Source organism: Parasteatoda tepidariorum, chromosome 4, assembly GCF_982258835.1.
Source record: "Parasteatoda tepidariorum strain Cologne lab strain chromosome 4, Ptep-v5.0, whole genome shotgun sequence".
In the NCBI taxonomy this organism is placed as follows: domain Eukaryota; kingdom Metazoa; phylum Arthropoda; class Arachnida; order Araneae; family Theridiidae; genus Parasteatoda; species Parasteatoda tepidariorum.
This window is the reverse complement of record NC_141758.1, coordinates 34372076-34395906: the sequence shown is the minus strand read 5'-3', so window position 1 is coordinate 34395906 and position 23831 is coordinate 34372076. Positions and strand designations below refer to the sequence as shown.

At 30.0% G+C, this 23831-nt stretch overlaps 1 protein-coding gene across 1 annotated transcript in view; it reads left to right on the top strand.

Moving 5' to 3' along the window:
• Window positions 1–23831, top strand: part of bif (protein phosphatase 1-binding protein bifocal) — a 100001-nt gene that overhangs the window by 75715 nt on the left and 455 nt on the right. Inside the window, exon 3 of the mRNA XM_016074224.5 lies at window positions 20120–20402. Within this exon, the coding sequence (XP_015929710.3) occupies window positions 20120–20373 (254 nt within the window). The 3' untranslated portion in view covers window positions 20374–20402. The remainder of the gene's footprint in view (window positions 1–20119; window positions 20403–23831) is intronic.

Genomic DNA, 23831 nt, shown 5'->3' with positions numbered 1-23831 from the left:
ACCTTGGGGACTCATACCCAGCATATTAAGTCTCAGAACTTGTATTGTGTCGTGGAATTTCGTTGAACTTTAAAGGTTTCTCTCCTAGAAAGATTAAAAACAAAATTTACTTGTTTCCACTGAAAGCGTCACAGGATTATAGACTATTTTCGTTGAAGTAAACAACTATCATTCACAATTTAAGGGTTTATATTTCCAAACACCTCATTTTTGCAGAACGATATAACTTTTCAGTTTATGTAATAAATTTTTTTTTGATCTTATTTTATACATGATTAGGATTAAAAACTGCATATGCAAAGAAAACAAAATGATTACAGACGCTAAAATTATCTTAAAAAATATTTTTCTGTATATTTGGCTAATTTTTGAAATAATGAACAAAGATTTTTTCATATTTAATTTTTTTTATATTAAAGACTGGTAAAACATTTATTTCATTCTTGAAATTTTTTTTATTAAAATAAGACAGTATTTAACATATTTTATTGATAAAAATATTCATATTCTGACTTGAAATTACTATGTTTTAAATTTTATAATTTTTAAAAACGGATGTAGTAGTCACAAGAAAATTTCAACTTGTGTAAGCTCTAATCATTTCAACTAATTTCAATTCAATTTGTAAGTGCTTCATGAACTTTTCATACTGATTCTGTAACACCACGTTAAAATGTTGCGTGTTCACTACTGCAGAATCAGTTAATCCTTCAAGACGTTTAATTTTCTTCTAACAAATAAATATTTGTTGTAGGCCATTAAGGCAAGGAATGCTATTGTTCTTGTTTTCCAGTGGCGCCATCTATGGCCAAGAGTTTGACTTCAGATAAACCCATACGTCACACCGCTTATAGGGTGAACCCATTCATTTATCCACAGATCATAATTTTGACCTGAACCAGAGAACGATTAATCTCTTATTCAGTATCCCAAAGGTATAATCGGAATGAGAACATGGAGGACATTGTGACCCAACAGATTTAACGCGCACTAGTCATCTATACTACACGAGGAGTTTTCGGCCGACTGGATTCGAAATTCAGTTCTCGCGAACGTGGGTCCAGGGCCCTGATAACCAGGCTATCCCGGCTTAGGCAAAGATCTGAAACTTAGTTATTTACTTTTTTAAATTTATTTAGGAAAAGCTAAAACTTTGTGATCAAATTATTATATTATTAAAAAAAAATTTCTTCCCATTTTGAATAAAGTAAGTGCGATTTTTTTTACTTAAGTGTTAGCTAGAACAAGAGAATATTCGCGTAGCTTCAGCACAGGTGTACATTTTTTTTAAACAAAAAGGTGCTTTTCTGCTCTCTTAGACATATAGTGGATTAAATTAATATTTCTTCTTTTTCATCAAGGTCTTTGTCAAATCTTATATAAGCCATTAAGGATCCTCGTTTTCGATAACTCTTTGTCAGACTATAAAAGAAAGGTAAAACAATCAAAAAATTTGTGCTCATCATAATGCATTTTTAATAAGATATATATTTTGATATGACTTTATGGATTTGCGATATTTTGAAACTCATTTGCAATCAAAACTGGGAAATATTAAATTAATCTAAGCAGAAATACAGTACCACTTTTTTTATAAAAGTAATCTTAAGATATTTTAAAAGCGTACAGAATATCTTCAACACCTTAGTTTTCTATTATAGTACTTTCTTGAAGAAACAGAGCTTAAGTTCTGTTTAATTTGAGTAATTGCAAGTATTTCGTCGTGAACAGTCGATAAGTGTGCCTAATTATTCTTGTTTTACAAGTTATAATTTCGATAACCATTTATTTTATTTTATAACCGTCGTTGAACAGCCGACCCAATTTAATGGGTTTACGACTACTAATGTTCAACTCCGTAGCCTTGTAATTTTGAACCAATCCAGAAGACAAGGAAACTCCTGGATCAGTACCCCCAGAGGTATTGATTTGTTATGGGAACATGGAGGACTTTGAGACTCGACTGCATCAGTCACCATTTACTACACGGGGAGTCTTCGGCCGGCGAGGATCGAACCCACGACCTCTTGGACTTGGGCCCTACCGACCAGGCTTTCCCAGCCTGATAACCATTTATTAAAACTTTCGAGGAAAGCGGAGCAGTTGACATCTCTGTTTTTTTTTCTGAGACTTCAATGAGTTAATCGCGTACTTTTTCTTTTTTAGCCTGTCATATAGTAATCGCTTTTCTTAATGATTATATTTATGGAAAGTTTGCCAATTTTCCGTCGGACTCTTATTTTACACAAAAGGACAAAGTACTTCTATGAAACACGTGGTAGCAGGTGCGCATTTAAATTAAACTAAAATTTTCTTCAGTCAGCTACTAATTTTGTTAGAAAAATACAACTACTGTTTGATAACAGATCAAGATACATGGTACAAGTTATATAATTTTACTTGCTTAATAGATTTTGTTTGATAAGAATATTCAGTTTTTTCCAATTGTAAGTGTTAAGAAGAGAGATTAGAGTTACCAGTCTTTAACATTTTGAAAAAAGAGACATGTTCCTAAAAGTAAGCGTTGACATTTAAACGGATAATTTGGAATATTCTTTCGTTTGCTGAAATAATCTACTTCTTTAACCCCTTGGGGACGGGTGATTCAGAAAAGCATTCGTACAAAATCAGAATCAAGTTGTAATTATATAAAAAGCGGTAACTTAAATGTAGTCGTTGCTAATTTGACAGACTTACTTTGCTTTTTCTTTAATTATTGTTAGTTTAATCATATATATAATCAATGTTAGTTCAAAGTATAACTAAATAGTTTTATTTTGAACAAAGTAATGGTGAATTAAATAAATCAAACAATTATAACTCCTCCCACAAATAAACTGCAAAAGAACTACTTTGATTACCGGTTTTATCTTTTTACCCTGATTGATACGGTTTTATGCTGGCACGTATTTGTGACAGTCGGCGCGAAAAGGTTAAAGCAGGAATGGATTGGTGCATTGTAGCATACCTGCCAACTCTTCCGGATTTTGCGAAAGATTTTATTTTCATATTTAAAGTGGTAGAAATTATATACTATTTTTTCTTTTATATTCTTAATTTTTAAATGATATTGATCACCACTATTCTTACAAAAATTAAGCACATATATTAATATGCGTTACTATCCTGGTTGTCAATTTAAGTTTTCTCAAATACAACGTATTTGTTTGCTTAAAATTGAAGTTTTAATTTCCTCTCAATACCACTGGGAATAATAATAACGGAAGGGATTAAAAGTTGGCAGGTATGATTATAGTGATATGCCACACATTAACCAAAAGTACCATTTTTGGATCGTTCTGACCTTAGTATAGTTTCCTGATAGGTGCTTTCTAAATTTTAGTAATATCATTCAATATATGAAGGAAAAAAATAAAATTTTAATGTTTATTAGAAAAATTTTGGAGTTTTTTTATCAAAAACGCTTTGCTGAAACATTTTTACCGAAAACTCCTGAAAACGTCTTACTCTTAAAGACTTTCAAATTAACACATTTTACACGCTTATTGATCAGTGCTCAAATTTAAAAAAAAAAAAAACGGTACAGCTCAAAAGTCCGAAGAATATTTTAAATCGTCATCCTCTCACCACTACTAATCTCATTATGTAATTATTATTTCAGTTAAATCGGATTATAGAGAATAATCCGTTTACGGTTCGAAAACGGAAGAGTATACAAAATAAGTTTAAAAGGGTGTGAGTTCTTTTACATATAATGGTGATATATTTAAATGAACTGTTTAGGATAGTAGGTCATCCGTAAAATATTACTATTTACACGTAATCTATCAAAAATATGACATTATTTCTATGCTTGAAATTAAAATATCTAAATTACTATGCGCTTTGTATTTATATATATATATATATATATATATATATATATATCTATCTATATATATATATATATATATATATATATATATATATAATTAACATGAGTGAGCATACTTGATTTCTATTTAAAAAAAATGCATTTAATAGTGGGATCACTCGGAAAGTTTGTGCCGATTTTCGATGGGCGTAGCTCCCCAAGTTCCGCAAAGATACCAACTTGCTCCGCTTTGTGAAATAGTATTTTATAGTGGTAGCGAAATTTAAGTTACTTTTAATTTAACATTTTTCATTTTTATAATTTTTTCACCACTAAATATCAAAAATTATAAGTATTATATAAAATGCAGTATTAATCTACAGGTTACTCTAACAAAAAGTAGGCTTAACTATCCTTCCGTAGCGAATTTTGCTATATAATTTGCTACCACTTTATTAAAACTATTCCAGAAAGAGGAACAGTTGGCATCATCATCCGCCAAAAGTATTCAGGTAGCAGCAAGATTTAAACTAGAAAATATATTTCTTTTTTTAAAACATCGATCATCAAATTTTTTTGATCACCACAAATAGTTAGAAACTTATTGCACGCATTGAAATCCAATACATGTTAGAATATCAGAGATGCCAACTTGTTCCGGACAGCAAATATATATTTTAAAGTGGTAGTTTATTAATTGTGATTCTTGGTTTAATAAATACAATTTAGTAGATTTTTATCCGCCACTATTTCTAAATAATTCGCAGGCTTATACAATTCACCACTTTATGGTATTTTATTCATGCTATACCCTTTAAAAAGCAAGCAAAAATAGTCAAATATTTGGAAAATTTACTTAGTATTTATTCACCGTTTTATTAATTAGTTTGGCGTGTCCGGAACAGTTGGCATCTCTGGAATATTACTTAAATTGAAGTGGCCGCGAAATCAGGAAAATTTCAAACTGTTTTGATGCGTCCTTTGCTACCACTTGAATATTTATAGTGGGCCTTTGAGAGAGCTCCGTTTATCGAAAATCGGCGCCATCTTTCCGGGCTATCAAATAGTTCTAATGTGAAAGCTTAATAAGAAAGTAACAACCGTTATTTTATAAGGGATACATTTGGTGACTAAAAATGTGGATAATTTTAATTGTATTTGTATATAATCTTTTTAAGTATTTATTTGTATCTACCACTATAATTTAGATTTAAAATTATTCATATTAAAAACAAAAAGATAAAAAAAGGATAAATGAAATTTGAATTAACCTAGACTTTACTGAGCGATGTTCTCATTATCTTCCCACTTTCACTTCTTTTACGTCATCTCAAGGTTTTATCTCATGTCCTCTCGTTTGTGCCAATTCGGCCTTAGACACCTAGGTCAAACCATAAGGACTGACTACTCAGAGCAATAATTTTTAATAAATATGCTAGAAAAAATATGAATATATTCATATAAAAAATAGTTATATGAAAGAAATATGAATATATATATATGAAAATATATTAAGCATTTTTTTAATATGTTACAAAAAATATGCTAGAAGAAGTTGCTAATTTTAACCTTGTTTAATAAAGTTTTGAATTTTATTAGTTACTACATTTTGGGTTTTTAATCGCACAGCTACAAATAGAAATGCTCAAAATTAAGTAATGTTTGGATTGGTATGAGCTGATAGCTAATTTTAATAGCTTTGAATATGGCAGTTTTTGTTTTTAAAAAATATTTTTATCACTAAGGCTAAAATTCATTATAAATATCTTTTCTTTCAAAGGAAGTGAAAACGCAAAATTGAATTCTAAAACTAAATTAAAAAATATATTTATTTTATAAGATCAAAATCACTTATTACAAGTTGTATAAAATGCATTGAAGTCATACAGCACGTGATGTATTTAAATTATTTCGATTTTTCTACAAGCCTTAAAAATATGTTTCGAAGTTAACCAAATTAGAAAAACATTATTTTATTTAAAACACTGGAAGGGAGATGGTGAACCAATGGCAACGCAATTGTAAATTAAATTAAATTATTTTACTTAAATTAATTAGTGTAAATTAAATTAAATTTTAATTACAGTCATTGAAATCTTCATTTAAAAAGGTGATATTTTCCAAGACATAAGTGAGACTAGTACTTCTTCCATTACGGAAATTCATGTTAAAAAAGAAAAAACTTTCTTTAGTTTATTACGTTATACGAGAGTGAATGTGTTTAGTTCATGTTTTAGAGGGCTCTAAGTGTGATGTGTTTAAAAGAGAAAACCAAACTAAATTATTAACTATAATTAATTTATTTTATAACCAAGGTGTTAAATAGCCGACACAATCCTGAGTTAACGACTATCATTGCTCAGCTCAGTAGCTTTGTAACCTAACCCAGATGACAAGGGAACCCTTGGATCAAGCACTGGGATCAACAAGCCTTCGAGTTACACGAAGAGGATAACTTCTCACGGTTAGCCCGATGAAAAGGGGATTCTAAGTCATGATCCGCCTACCACTAAGGATATTTTACATTTCGATAGCACTATTTATATATTGCTTTTTACTAAGCCTTAAAATATTTTTAATCGTTTCCGAATTGAAACACGTTCTTATCATAAAAACAAAACCACACATTACAATTTATATTGAATCATTTAAACTGCATAATGTATGCGGGTTAACATTATAATTTATAAGCATTTTAATTCGGTCCTGAAATATTTTTCTATTGTTGTAACATTAAAAAAAATTTCTGTTCTTATAGTAAAAATAAACAACAAGTTACACGTTGTATTGAAATAATGAAACCGCAATAGATAATTATTTTGACATCACAATTTCATATGTTTTTTTATTTTTTATTAAGCCTTAAACCTATGTTTCAAATGGTTATCAAATTAAGCATTATTTTAATAAAAACAAAATCACACATTATAAATTGTATTGAAATAATGAAATTGCATTATACAAATTTTTCAATATCTCAATATTGTGTTTCATTATTATTAAAGCCAAAGCGTGTGTTTCGATTGTTATCAAATTAAAAAGCACTATTTTAAAAATAAAAACGCTTCATAAGATGGATTGAAAACATTAAACTGCATTCTACAGCATGTGATCGATAACATAGTTCTTATGTTTATTATTATTGTCAACAAGGCAATTTGAATTTTAACCTAAGTGTAAAGAATAACTAATGTTTTTGAAATAACTAACCACAGAATACCTAATTAATAATAAACACTAAATAAATGAAATAACTAACTACAGAACTGTATTTGAAATGTGATTTTGTTTTTTTAAAAAATAGTAACATCAATCACCAGCATTATTGGAGATACGTAGAACCTACAAACGTCCAAAAAATTTTAAAAAGATAAAAAAAAAGTTATATGTTTTAAAGAAAGAATTAAATACACAAAATTAGGGGTGATTTAAAAGTTTTTTTAATACTTTATGACTTTTTGTTCAAATATATTTTTAAGAATGGTATATAAATCATTTTTTATTTAAATAAAGAATGTATAAATTACGCATTTAAGAATCTAGCTGGCCTTCACGTTCCATGAGTGACCTAGTTTGCATCCTTAAATTTGAGCAACTTCGACGAAAACAATAAAGGAAAAATCCAAAAACAGGTATACTTATTTAGCTACTTGAGAATGCTAATATTTTCCATGCTTATGTAATTTAAAAAATATTCTAATCAATCATTAACGGTTCTTCAACTATTAAGGCTCAGCCAACAAATATGGTCTAAATATGTAAAATACCTATGTGAAAAAAACCCTCTTTGTCTCAGAAGAAAAAACACTGCAATGATGTTAGATCAAAATCGTATCATTCAAATTAGTTTTCTGGACGAGGAAAAATATCCATGACAACCAACATTTTTTTAACAGTTACAACATTTGTACAATATGATATTTTTTAAACCCGAGAATGAGTAACTAGTGATGAATAGTTTAACCGTTTAAAGGCCAAGGCTCCATTTTTCGAAAATAACTCTTTTACAAATTGTTAAAGACTGGAAATTTACTCTTAGGGATTTTTCTCACTTACAATTGGAAAAAATAAATACTCCTATCAACCTATATCCATTTATTATATAAAATTATATATCTTGAGATATAAATCATTTCTGGAATCAAACTGTTGTTGCATTTTTTTAACAAAATTATAGAAACGTTTTTTATTAGATTATTACAAAATATATTTAGGTTAAATGATTATTTAAACTTAATAAGTTAATTATTTTTAAAATTATATTTGCGCTAGATATATTTAAAGGGTTATTAATATTGTTTTTTCTTTTATTATAAAAAACTGTACAGCATTTATTCATAAATGTATACATCAGATATATCACCTAGTTCCGTCGTATACTTTCGTTACTGTGTGCAGTAAGCAGGCTTTCTTTTGCGCCAATGTCTGTTTTAGCTAAAACATTAAATAAAGTTTTGTAAAATAACATTTTGCATTACTCTAAACGAAGACGTGTAAGGAAATGAAGTTAAGTTTAAAATGTAAAAAATTGTATTTTTAATTATTTATGAATGTATCTTTTAAACTCACGTTTTTATCCCTTATCTTAAAGAAACGATAGTAGATCAATAATTGTTACCAAAAAAAAAATGCTATATTTTATGTAGAAAAAAATTATTATTCAAAGATTATATTTAATCGTTTACCCGCCTGACTCTCATTTTTCAGTAATGGGAAAAATGCTTTAACTAAAAAAAGTGCTAGCAGGTTTGTATTTAAATGAATATTTTCATTTGGTTTGGCAGGTTTGTATTTAAATGAATAACCTTATTGATAGAATTTTTTTCTATAACTATCAATAAGGTTAAAAAAAATTATAGCTGCTCGATTTCACCACAAAATACTTAACTATGAAACTAAAATATAAATTATTTCCGAATGTATATTCTTCCTAACACTCCACCTATCCATCTTTTAAAAAAATTAGTTAGTCAGCTCTGCATATTGAATATAATTCCATCTTCTACTGTACAATATTTATAAAACAATAACTCAATTTATCGTGAAGAAAAATTAATAAGATAATCAACTGTGCAAATTAAATTTTCATTCCAACTGAATTTTATTTGTAAAACTATAATTTTAATCGTGAAGAAAAAAGCAGTAATATAGTCAACTCTGCAAATTAAATACCATTTCCAACTGAACGTAACTTGTGAACGTATTTGAACCTGCAGGATTATTTCTTCGACAACTTCAATTTTTTTTCTGGGTCAAAGAATACAATGATACCATCTGACTGTAGAACACAGTTTCGGGAAAACAAAAGATGGTATTCAAATGCCGCTTAAGCTTCCAGGAACTGTGTCAGTGCGATTCTTATTTACTTTAAACACATTTTGATGAGGTATGAATTCGATCACTTCTGTCTAAGATTTTCCAGTAATAAGCTTTTAAGTCGCTTCTTCCGAAAATAAATATTAGCTTTATTTAAAGATTTCCTCCGTCTCAAATTAGTTGCTATATTTCAAGCAGGTGGAGTCATAAATAACTTCCGATACAGTTTAGTTGATCGTGACCAGTAAAATTATACTGCATACGAATTCATGTTGAAATGAATGAAGTTCAATTAAAATACATAAACAACTCAAATTTTGAAGATAAATTATGATGTTTGAATTGTAATTACTTGCTTTAAAAACGCACGATTAATCTATGAATAATTAATTGAATTCATTCTGATTATACAATTATGCAATCGTTTGCTGGAAGATGTTGCCATTATTCTCAAAATGAATATTCATTATTGCATTTAATTATGCTATACAAGTTCAATTTAAATACATAAACAACTCAAGCATTAATAATAAATTATGACTTTTGAAATTTAATTAAAAAACAAATTTACTGCTTAAAAACACAGGGTAAATTAATGACAACATAATGCATTCTTTTTCACTTTCTTTTCTAAATATCAATATAATCGTTTGCAGGAAGATGTTATACATCATTACTCGAAGTGAAGTGAAGTAAGATGAATCGTCAGGCGATGATAAAACAAGCTTTCCCTAATTTCATTCAACCGATTAGTGTTCACACCTACAGCGTACAAGAATCCCTCTGTTGTAAAGGAAGCAACTAATCTGCAGAACTGAGCACAATTATTGTGTTCTTCATTTCCTTTTTAAATGAGAGATGAGTTTCGAATCGCTCTGATTAAAAACTAGACCTAGTTTGCTTTTTTTTTCAACGTAGTCGCTGTATGTAATCAAGTGCGGAGAATGTTTTTTATGCCGGTTAATTAACGTAGCTGTGAATCGAGAACACATAATTATAACGGTATACGTATGATTCACTTTTATTTGAGAATTTTTTTTTTTCCTGCTTCCCTCATAATTAAGTTATGATAAAAGTAAATCAGAAAGCGAGAACTATTTCATGTCGGTACGTCGAACAGTACGCAAAAACTAAAAGGGCAAGTAAAATTCCAGGAAAATATAATGCTAAATCACATTTTTAAATTGCTAAAAAGAGCATGTTTTTTTTTTTTTTTTTTTTTTTTTAGAAGAATACCACAATTTCCATGTTGGCAAAAGCATGTTTTTGTGTACTGTACTGTTACCAAGCAGAAATGAAAGAAAACTGATAAATACTTATCTGGAAAAGTTAGTAAGGAACGGTTTCATCTTCTTAATAAGACGCAAACCATAAATAAATTAATTAAAAAAGTGTTATCACATTTATGATTTAATTAAGAAATTACTGAATTTATTAATAAATTAATTACTGAAACTATTTAGTAATTACTGAAAAATATAATTGATAATTATGCTTTTAAAACTAATTAGTAAGGTGAATATTTTGAACCACTCAGTTTAATATATATATATATATATATATATATATATATATATATATATATATATATATATATATATATATATATATATATATATATATATATATATATATATATATATATATATATATATATATATATATAATCCCATTTTTCAATTATAGTTGACACACAATTCATCTGTCAAATTCGTGTTTGTTAATATGTCAAATGAAGTGAATTCAATAAATCAAAATAATACAATGCAACTAAGGAAAATCAAGGCGTTGTCATTTGGATTACAATGGTCTATTAATTCTCTGTTACACAAATCCTATGTAATATCTATAACAGGCAGACGCTGATTGCTCTGATTTTCTCACCCTATTGCTACACAAACTAGGATATGATTTTACAGCAGTGAATAAATTAAACATAATAAATTTATATTGATACGTAAAAATTAACTAAGTTCAAAACTTCTAATATTAATTAAAATGAAATAAAAATCATTAATAAAACTGTGATTTTGTTGTTGTTGCTACGTAGACAGATATTTTGTTGTTGATTTTATTGCAGTTTAAAGGCTTGTTTTAGTAATTATTTTATATTGATGGGTGCAAGCATTAGCTATGTTTAAAATTTCTGAAAATGTGTTCTAACTTTTGTCACCTCATTGGGAGACCAACGCTCTATCCCACACCACGTCTCCTAAGGGGTGGAGAAGACCCAAACCTTGCACAAGTTGTTGCAACGTTTTGTCTAATATTAAAATACTAGGGGGCTTGTTAAAAACTGTTAACTTTAAATAAATATGCTTTTTTCCCTTGATGTTACCACGCAGATTAATATTTTGTAATTGGTTTTCTGGCAGTGTTAAGATCTGTTTCGGATAATAAATTTATTGATAAATTAATGAAAATGTGTTACGTTAGTTCAAGTGTCTTATTTCAGCTACTTCTCTTTTAAAGTATGTATAAGAAACAAGTTGGAAAATAAATACTGCGCTTTAAGAGGCTCTTCCTCACTTAACTAAACTCAACTGTTGAAGGAGTGAATTAATTCTAAATAGGCTCTTCCTGTTCATTTAATTTTTACAAATTAACTGATGGTGGGTATTTAATTTTTTCGGCAGAGTCTTTCCATAAAATACAACACTGTCTACTTATCAGAACTTGAGATATATAGCGTTCAGTAATTATCTTTTAGCTCTTCCTGACAAAATTATGCCAAAACTATTTTGTAATCAGTAGTTTTTAAAACATAGTTAAATAGCATACATTTGTTAGTTTTTAAATTTTTTCTAAATATCTTTATCTTATTGTAATTTTCGTTATAAGAATCATTCAAATCCGTTTCGATTCAGTTTGAAAACATACCTATCTTTAAAAATTCTTTTTTACTTTGTATTGTAAAAAATCTTATTATGGGTAAAAATCAACTTACAAAAATTATTTATAAACAACTTAGATAAAGTATTTATTATTTTAACAAACCGAAATTTCAGATGTATATATTCTATTGCAAATGCAAACTGAAATATAATTGAAATAGTTGTTATTTTCTGTTGAGTAAGGAAATACAGAAAAAGACCCCACCTTTCATTAAGTCCCTGGAAGCAAAATATACTCTACTCTTAAACGTTTAATAAATTCGGCAAAACGAACAAAGGCGTATAAAGAAAAACCGATTGTGAAAGATTGACTTTATTAATAAACGTTTAAGTTCAAACCGAAAGAAAGGAAATAGCCTGAAGAAATCAACACCTGACTCAAGCCGGACCAACTGCACTTACAGGACAGGCTTGATTTCATCATTGTTAAGGTTGGAGATTAAATTATATGGTGGTTAGTCAATGTTGCCGAATGGCAAGAACAATAAATTATGAGAAGTCATTAGATTTATTCTGCGGTTAGAAAAATTATATTATTTTCTAAATAACTACAACTAGTTTATTACAAATGTAGTTAACTACAACTATTTTTTTTATATGTAGCGACTACAACTACTAGTCCCTAGTCACTAAAGTGTAATCATTTATTCACTAGTTTCAGGAAACGAACTTTGCAGGTTGGAGTTCCTGTGCCCTTATTTAAGCTATTGCTTTTTATTTTTTACCATCTTGATTCTGATTTTATTCGAATGCTTTTATGAGTCACCCGTCCCGATGGGGTTAAAAAAAATCATCACAAATGTAGTTTTGCTATCCCCCTCTTTGATAAGGTGGTCATGTGTCGACCGGACTGGGTAGGGGTCAGGGATCTGTCCTTGCATCATTAAGGTTCGAATCCCAGACAAGGCATGGATGTTCTTTCATTCTCAATACTATTTGTCCTTCCTGTGGGAGCATTGTTGGCCCATCTAATATTGTGCCCCTGAAAGAGCGGCCAACAAATCTGTCCAAATTATTTGAATTGATGAAATGTCAATCCAGTTTAGCATTAAAAAAAAATAGGTGGTCATGATTATATGCAACTGCACTTCAGTTGCTTCTGATAAACTCTGATGAATTAACATTGTTGTTCGTGTACTTAAATGCGAATGTGCCCCATTGGCTTCGAGAACTTGACCTGCGGAAATTCCTTATCGCACCCAAGATATTGTTAACACGTGAACGAGTATGAAACGTCATATTGTTTGACACCTAATTAAGGTACCATCTGCCATCCATTTGATTAGCACTGTCATCGATTGAATGGAATATGACATCAAGATGGGGTTAGATTTCTTCTATTGTCACGACACGGGTGTTTGAACCCGTGTAGTAAACAGTAGAATACATCTTCCCGTTAAGTTTCATTTGTACGAAGCTAAAAACGCCATAAATTTGAATTACCTCGAATTAATCAAATACACATTAACTTAATTTGTATGTGTAGCTTCATTTGTAGGAAGCTAAAAACGTCGTAAATTCGAATTACCTCGTATTAATCAAATACACATTAACTTAAGTTGCCTCGTCAACTTCCCAAAATCATCAAGGTAAAAAAAAATAAATTATTCAATTGTGTCATTTTATTTTTACAACTGGCTCTAACAAATTGAATAAGCAGTATTTAATGAGCCTGTGATCTACTTTGAGATCATTGTTTTTCAATTTCTATCATTTTCCTTCATACTCAAAATAGTAGGAAAAAAAAACACTTTTTTCAAAAAAATAAGAAAAATAGCGTATAATACTTCAACAACTGCGAAATTTCAAAACAATTGTTTCAAAAAAAAAATTTTTTTTTGGTGTAGAAAAGTTAATATATTAAAGTTTAAGTAAAATAAAAGTAAAATAATTTTGCAAAAACAGTTACATATAAACAATTTGAACAGACTTATACATGTTCAGATAAACTAACGTAATGCTGAATGTAAAATTAATAAATTCGTCTCGTAATTAAATTAATAATAAATTAATAAATTCGTAAAATTAATAATATGAAGCGAGCCACTTGTGAGCATGAAACCAAATTATAATTCAAAAGTACTTGAGAGAAATTTATCATATATATCTGAGAATTGAATCTGTAGTGGTTGACAAGTAAATAAAGCAAACCAATTATATTCATAAATTAAACAAATTTTTAGACATATATTTGCTACCACTTTCTAAATTTTCCTAGATTTTAGTTGGTTCTTTCACTAAATGGTTTTCCTTCACAGTGGTCTAATCAGACTACCTACGAAAAAGCGTGTGGAGGCTTTCTAAAATTTAAGTCCGCATTTAACTATTTTCAACATGGCGATATTTGTTATCGGGCATTGATGGACTAAAGTTGTACCTAAAATTTCTACTCGCATCGTTCGTCATACTTAATCTCAAATATATTTTCAAGGATATATGACTTAGACTTGGGAAGAACTAGTGGAGAAATAGTCATGTTTGCAGTCATATCCGCTTTCCTTGGACATTTCCGCCGTCCTAACTAACGCCCACCCTATCTTAAATCGCTCTTGTTCATTGAATCAAAAGAAAAATAAATAAATAAAAAACACTCTCTCTCTCAGGTAAGATAGCAGAAATGAATAAAAAATTGACAAAAAAAATGGAGGATCTAAAAAAAATAATTTTTTTTCTTCCTTTGCCTGTGTGGTTGCATTTATGAGGTCAACATCCTTGTACACAAACTCAGACGAAGAACAGCTTTTTGATCATTATTTTTTTCCTACTGCTTACTACTAGGCGGCGACTTCAGTTTATTTTTCATCCCTCCCCCTATTCTACTCTTCGCTATCCCTTCTGCAAGATCTTCATTCCATAAAACCAGTTCTCTCTTTCATAAATTATTCTTCTTTTGGACTTTTCAAGCCTCACTTCAAGGTTTGAGAAAGTGTGATAGAAAGAAATCAAATTCGCCTGTTTGGCGAGTATTTATTTATTTATTTTTTTAACCTCGGTGTACTTATTTTTCAAATTTTTTAAAAAAATTCGTAATATATTTAATATTTTATTTTTCAAGAACTATTCGATCTGTTTCACCCAAAATTTTCCATTCTACCATGCAAAATTTCGTTCTATAGAAATCTTTACACCATTTTTGATGTAAAAAATTTATAAATCTTACAATTCAAAAAATTTTCGGCGATTATTAAATAAAATAAATTAAAAACTATAAATATTTAAGGAAAGTTATTTTTTGCATGAAATTATCTTTGAATAAACTGAACAAAAAATTGTCAATTTGCTTAAAAAGTGTTTGAGGTATGGCGAAATACGCTAAAAGTAAAACTAACATTAAGGGGTCTAAACTTTGGACAGCTCTTCAGACCAAACTATTGGGACTACATTTCCTAAATATCGACTATCCCCTATATTTTGGGGGCTCAGAAATCTGAATTCGTCGGAAATAAAGGTAGATTTATTCAGAGAAAGTGCGTTTTTGTGTCTGAATTCATTACTTAGGATATCGTATTTTGGTATTTAAATGTACTGCTATTTTTCTGTTTTGATTTTTATTGTTTTCTAAATTAAGATTTTAAAACTAAGATAATTGCGTTTTTTATTTATTTATTATTATAGCGTCATTTTACACCACGTTTTAAAATAAAGTTATTTAAATTGGTGCCTAATTTTATTAACCTTTTCTCAAATATTATCTTTTCAGTAAATTACATTAAAATACCATTGTAAACTTACAGTTTAAGATATTCGTTAAATGATTTAAAACTTAACGTATTTAATACATGCATAATAACGTATTTAATATAACATATGTAATAACGTCTTTAATATGTTAATCTATGTATTTCATATATCCGTCAGTCTGGTAAGCGAAAATTCTAAATTACGGTTGCGAACTCACCAAATTTGTTATTAAAATATATTTTCAATTTATAAATGCAATTTTAAAAAGTTACTTATGTTCACTGATAGATTTTAATAAAATCACAAGAGAAATAATTGGACATGGGAAGTAGAGGACTTCCCACTAGAGGAGAAAATAGAGGACGTAATCAAACAGAATTTTCTTCAGTACATATATATTTAGGAAATAATTTCAACTTTCGCGGAAAAAACTGTTTTATACCAAGAAAGCAATAATCGGGATTGGTAAGATGCAGCGAATAGGTGGCTTAGCCCCCTAGTATTTTAATATTAGACAAAACATCGTAACAATTTGTGCAAGGTTTGAAGTTTCACCACCCTTTAGGAGCTGTGGTGGTCCGTGATATCTATCTATCTATCTATCTATCTATCTATCTATCTATCTATCTATATATATATATATATATATATATATATATATATATATACATATATATATATATATATATATATATATATATATATATATATATATATATATATATATATATATATATATATATATATATATATATATATATATATATATATATATATATATATATATATATATATATATATATATTTGCACAAAAGTTAAAAATCACAACTGGCTGTTGACACCACTAATTATTAACTGTTAACTCTGCAAAAAATAGCCAATAGAAAAATAGGTAATCGTAAATTTTCATGGCTAGCTTTGTTTTTAAAAGAAATTTTCGTTTGTCGCAAGATATTTGTTCGCATAAGAACGCGTACCCCAGCTAAACTGTTCCCGTACCCCTGGGAGTACGCGTACCACACTTTGCCAAACACTGGGATAGAGCATTTGTGTCCCAATGAGGTGGAGTGGGTTCGAATTCCAACGGCGGCTGGACGATACGAATCAGCAACCGCCTCGCACCGCCCACTCTGCTGGCGTAAAATGTCCTTAGTGGTAGACTGATGATGCGTTTCTTTGCTGACAGATTAACCGTGGGAGATTTTCGTGGTTTTCCACTCCGTGTAACGCCAATACAGGTTAGTTCCATCAAAAAGTTCAACACGAAGGCAAAGTTTTTCCCAATACTTGATCCTGGAGTTCCCTTGTCAAAATTACAAGGCTTGGAGTGGGTTCAAAATTACAGGGCTACTGATTTGGACTTTGGGTCGGCTGTTCTACGACGGTTATAAATTAAATAAAATGACCCTTTAATTGCAGTCAATTCAGTACTTTGAATCAGCAGTTCCTTACTACGACTCGTTTTAACCGTTAATTCCTTCGACGAAAATGGTAAACTACTATTCAACTGTAAAAAACTTTTACTGTACTTGTTTACAAACATTTACTAAAAGTTCCCTGGGTTAAATGAAAATTCGGTGATTTGCGACTTACTCGACCAGCTGACACTACGACCTTGGTCATAGCACAAGTAGGTCTTTATCACAGCACAAACAAAATTATAATACTTATGATTTTTCGTTCCTGTTTTGCTTTATGAACATTTTTTAAAAAATACATTCGTTAATACACTGGTTGTAGCGTTTTACAAAAAATTAAAAAGTGGTAGCCGAGCTATATAAAACTGACAAGATTCAGTTTTGAAGTTTCCCTGTAATTTAAAAATATCTACAGTTATCAGTTTTAAAACTTAATATTATTATTATTCAAATTAAGATGCAGTAGCATCCTCCTCATTTCACCCAAAAACAAACAATAACTGTCATAATTATCTTACCACTATTTTACTTTTAATAGAATGCTTCGAGTTGTGTTTTCACAGTCAAATTATTATTGTCCTTAAAAATTTCTCTTGAACTGTTTTAATAACATGATCGAACAAATACTAGTTTCTTGCAATAAATATTTTCCAAGCTAGGCTCCTTCAAAATGTCTAATGACCCCTTTTTATAACATGGCCGTAAAATAATAAAAAAAAAATGTCAATATGTTTATTGTAGCAATAATTATTTTTTTAGCTACTATTGACCAGGAAAATGTATAATGAATTATTTTTATTTCATGATCAACAAGTTATAAAATGTTTTTTGTGCAATAATTATTTGACTTAATTTTGTGTAATAATTTTTTGCAATAATTATTTAATGTCAAGTGAACTCTTTAAACATGATCATTAAATTACAATAAATATTTTCCTAGTTATTATTTCGCCTTGAAATTATCTAACGAAATCTTTTTATAGTGTAGTCAAAAAATAATCAAAATTTCCAACATGTTTTTTTTGTTGCAATATATATTTTAATGATCCTTGAAAATGTATAATGAATTCTTTTTGTAATATGGTAATAAAATAATCAAAAAATTTCAAAATGTTTTGTGGCAATTATTATTTTTCTAGTTATATACTTTAGCTAATGAAAAGAAGAAAAGTGAAATTTTCTGAATCATCGAACTACAAAATAATAACACTTATTTACTTGTTCGAAATTATTATTTGTGTAGGTTTCATTTACTTTTTTATTCCTTTTTTTTCATTTCAACATGGTTTAAGTATTTAAGCAAGGAAAAAAAAATATTTTAAAAGTCTTTGCACAATAATGATACTTAACCTAACAAAAAAAGTTGTTCCATTTGCGAAGTAGAATTGCTTGAATTAAAGCAATAAAAAAGAAACACTATGTGATCCATTGAAAATGAATTGAACGAAACGACGAATGCCGAAAATATTTTTAGTTTTGTTTATTTAATTCCTTTATTTTACAATTACGTATTTCAACCGGTTTTTTATTGTGTTTAAAATCATTTCCCGGTTCAATAATTTCTGTTCTTACAATTAAATTTTAAAAAAAGTGGAAATAATAAAACTTTAATACAAAAAAGCCATTGAATTGTCTTTTCAATGATTGAAATTCGAGTTATTTACAACAACGTTTTATTGAAAAATTTAGGATATGTATTTAAAATATATTTTTAATGCTAAAATACATATTTTAAAATTTGTTTGAAAGCAACATTTCTCTTTAAATGTAAAATAGAGGCATGAGTGGTAAATTTTAACTTTATTTCTTTTGTCATCGAAAAATCTTTTTTTTTTTTTTAAAGAAATTGTGTCAAGTTATTTTTTCAATGAATTATCTGCTCTGCAATCAAAATTTGAAAGAATCGAGAAATGGTTGGTAAATTTAGTGAATTGGAGCAATTTAACGTCTTTATCACTCACAGAAAATATAACTCGTTGTAAAAACTGAAAACCTAAAATTAAAGTGAATTTAAAAATTATAAAATTTTGATCATTCTAGGGATAAAAACGTTTCAATTCTAACGTGTTCTCGCTAGGAGTAAATGTTCGTGCTTAAAACTGGTAGTAAAGCCATTTAATTTCTAGCTTCTTTTCGGTAAGACTAAATGTTCGTGCTCGAAACTGATAGTAAAACCATTTCATTTCTAGCTTGTTTTCTCTAGGACAAAATATCCTTGATTGAAACTGGTTGCGAAACCATTTTATTTCTAGCATTTTTTTTCGTTTGGACTAAAAGTCTGTGCTTAAAACTGGTAGTAAAACCATTTAATTTTTAGCTTCTTTTCGGTAGGATTAAATTTCTGAGCTTAAAACTGGTCGCAAAACCATTTCATTTCCAGCTTGTTTTCTCTATGACAAAATATTCTTGATTGAAACTGGTTGCGAAACCATTTTATTTCTAGCATTTCTTTTCGTTAGGACTAAAAGTCTGTGCTTAAAACTGGTAGTAAAACCATTTCATTTCTAGCTCCTTTTAGCTAGGACCATATATCAGTGCTTGCAAATTCAGATAAACGGTTATTTTCCATCAAATAAATACGATATAACTTTTTATAAGTGTTGGTTCCCCAGGTTTCATGTATTTCTCCAGAAACCGATCTAGATTGAAAACGATTTTACAACCAAGTTTTTTTCTTTTCTGGAGAACAAACAGCTTTTGTCACCGCAACAGTTACACTCTTAACCACTTTTATGATTCTTCTAACTTATCTGTGGTTCGCATATTTTAATAAAGTAATTAGCATCCCGAGAACTGTTGAAATCAATTGTTGATGTCTGTACTTATCCACCATTTCCTGATACAATAAAAATGGCAATACTCGTACCACTGCAATGAAACTATTTTGGCAAATAGTAGCTTCATGTTTATGAACCTTGGGCAGCATTTTTATAGTTATTTTATTTTTCTTTATTTCAAATATGTAGCTAACAGCTATATTCTTTTTTCTTTCTAGGTCCTGGAAGTGGGTTGTCCACCTACACTCCTAGTGTCTTGAGAACCATGGACAATTTCGAACCTGGCATGTTCCGGCAACCACCTGCTCCTATTCTTCCAGAAAAGGAAGAAGAGAATAAAAAAGAAGCGGAAGAAGAAGAAGAGAATACGAATATCAGAACGGAAGAAGATCCGGAAATGCTGAAACCAGCAGATCCTGATATCATCTCCTCTTGGTCCCTTTCCGCAGGAACGTCGGATCTGCTTTTCTGACAATTGGCCCCCGCCGACTAACGTGAACGGTAAGCATCAAGCATTACTGACTTTTAATATCGCATAAACTCTACAAATTGACTTTTTTTTTTAATATAGCAGCGATTTAGATATTTTTCAAACCATATGTTGCAAATTAAGTGGGCTTTTAGTATTGCAAGAAGAATGTAAAAAGAAAGTTTCCCATTCGGAGATAATGGCCATAGTATACTGTTCAAATTCATTGAGCTTTTAATATTGCAGCGATTTAGAAAGTGCCCCATTCAAAGATAATGGTCATACTATAGAGTTCGATTTCATTAGGCTTTTGATATTGCAGCGATTTAGAAAGTGCCCCATTCAAAGATAATGGTCATACTATGGTTCGATTTCATTAGGCTTTTGATATTGCAACGATTTAGAAAGTGCCCCATTCAAAGATAATGGTCATACTATAGAGTTCGATTTCATTAGGCTTTTGATATTGCAGCGATTTAGAAAGTGCCCCATTCAAAGATAATGGTCATACTATGGTTCGATTTCATTAGGCTTTTGCAACGATTGCAACGATTTAGAAAGTGCCCCATTCAAAGATAATGGTCATACTATAGAGTTCGATTTCATTAGGCTTTTGATATTGCAACGATTTAGAAAGTGCCCCATTCAAAGATAATGGTCATACTATAGAGTTCGATTTCATTAGGCTTTTAATATTGCAACGATTTAGAAAGTGCCCTATTCTAAAATAATGGCCGTACTGTGTACAAATTAATAAGGCTTTCAATATTGCAACCATGTAAAAACTGTTCAATTCTAAGATAATGGAGATAATGGCCAAATTTGTGCTGTCTTTGAGAAAGATTTTACAAAATATAGCACTAAAATAATTATCAAAGTAAGAATTTTTTTTTCTTTTTAAATTAAGCAATTTCATCACACACTTATAAGCATAGCTGTCAAACAAATCGGTGTTACTTAAATAAATATTTTTGAATTATTAATTTATTGGAAAAATAATATTTTTTTTATGAAATTTGAAAACCAAGATTGAAAATATCTTTGAACAAATTTCTATTAAGGTTATAAACATTAAAAAATAAATGTTGCTAAAAATTAATACTTTTAAAAACAAGTTTCCTCAACGACTATAAAAATTGGCAGCAGTTTACGAACTCCTAACAAACTTTCATCGTACTATTAATCCGGTATTTCTCAACTTTTTTGGTCATGCGACCCCCTAAAAACTTCATGAATCTTCTGCCCTAATCTGTTTACATAAAAAAACGAGAAATGTTTCAAAGGAAAAATATAAGAACTATCATTTATTATTAATTTACAAATCTCATGCTTCAGATTAAGGCTTACTCGTCGAAGTGAATACAGAGGTTTGGTCACTGAAGCCTTAAAAATAATAATTCCTTTCGCGACATTCTTATCTTTGTTTTTCATCAATCTTGATGTCGAAAAATAAATACATGAATCATCTGTTACAGCTAGAAAACAATTCGTTTTTATCTGTTTGAAACTTAGAGCCACTTAAGGGAACACAAACGCAACCATCCTATTAATTATGTAATCAACAAAGTAAAATGGAATGAGTAAAATAATACGAGAATATGTTTTTGCTTTTAGTTAAATGAAGGGAAAGCACTACAATGCTATTTGTAATTTAGAGATACCTCTGATTGGACCCCAAAGTAAAGTTGCGTTAATCGCATTATTTTTAGTTTTCTAAGAAAAAGTTTTAAGATTTTCTGAGGAAGTTTCGATGGTTTTCGGTCTATAAAATGCTGAAATATCTCACAAAATATTATGAAAAAGAATTTTGACAAAAGTAGTATCTGGTGATACTGGAGAATCATGAATACAAAAGAGATTGACTTGTTCAAGACCGTGATCACAAATACGTGATCAAGCGATTTCCGGCAAACGGTATCACGTATGAAAACAACCTTTCTGACTCCAGTGGCCCAAGATCGCACGAACATGATCTCAATTCGGAACTCTTTAATACGTATATTCACGGTGCTTGCGGGCCTGGGGATAGGCTTCTTGCATCTTTCCATGATTTTAAAAAGGTTAAAGAATCGGGAGATTTATCAGAACAAAAAGATAAAGAAATTTAAGAATTTCAGAAAAACGTAAAATCGAACAAATAAGCAAAGTTATGGATATTGATTGAAGCAATTGCATGGTATGACCCGCGATGGCTCATTGGTTAAGCTGGACAGTCAATATGAATGATTTTTATTTTATATTATAACCAGCGTTGAACAGCCAATCAAATTCTGGGCTTATGACTATCAATGTTCAACTCCGTAGCCTTGAATTTTGAACACAATTCAGGAGAAGGGAACTCATGGATCAAGTATTGGGACAAACTAGCCTTCGCGGTGAACTTTTTGATGTAACTAACCCGCATTTGCGTTACACGGAGTGGAAAACAACGAAAACTTTCCATAGTTAGACGGTAAGGGGATTCTAATCCATCACTCGTCTACCACTGAGGATATTTTACGTCAGCACTGTGGTCGGTGTGAGCTGGGGGTGGAATTCTTATCAACAGGCTATCGCGGGGATTCGAACTCGGTTCACCTCATTGGACAAACGCTCTATTACTTGAGCCACCACGGCTCCCCAAGAGGTATTGATTCGTTTTGGGAACTCGGTGGACTTTGTGACCCAACAAATGTGATCGGTGTGAGCCGGGTGCAGAATTCGTATTATCCAGTTACCACTGGTATTAGAACCTGGGAGGCAAATGCTTTATCCCCTAAGCCACCGCGGCTCACTGTGAAAGATTTTATTTCACTTTAACTGTCTTTGAACAGCTGACCCAATTTTAGGGTTTACGACTACCAGTGTTCAACTCCGTAGCTTTGTAATTTTGAACCCAATCCAGAAGATAAGGGAACTCCAAGATCAAGTATTGGGAGAAATTTTGCTTTCGTGGAAGACTTTTTGATGGAACTAACCCGCATTTGCGCTATATGGAAAGGAAAACCACGAAAACTTCCTAATGCTAGCCTGACGGAAAGGGGACTCTAACCCATGATCCGTCTACCACTGAAGATATTTTACGTCATCATCGTGGTCGGTGCGAGCCGGGTTCAGAATTCGTATCGACCAGCCATCGTTGAGATTCGAACCTGGTTCAAGTAGCGAATTGAAGCTCACCCAGCTTCAGATCAGGTCAATGGGTACCAACTTGTCTGAGAAGTAAGTGCGGCCAGCGCGTGATACTGACCCCATTGCAACAATCAAGCCATTGGTCAAGAAATTGTGGAGCCTTATTTTTGCTTTACTTTTTAAATGCATGTTATACAGGTTTTAAAATGTCACGAAAGTTATGATTTTGATTGAATTATTAAAAAGTATTCGATATTACATTAAAATATTCGATATCCCAAAACTTTCAGTGTCTTCTTTAGAGTTCGTGATATTGAGCATGGGCTGTATATGATTTAGGTTTGAAATAT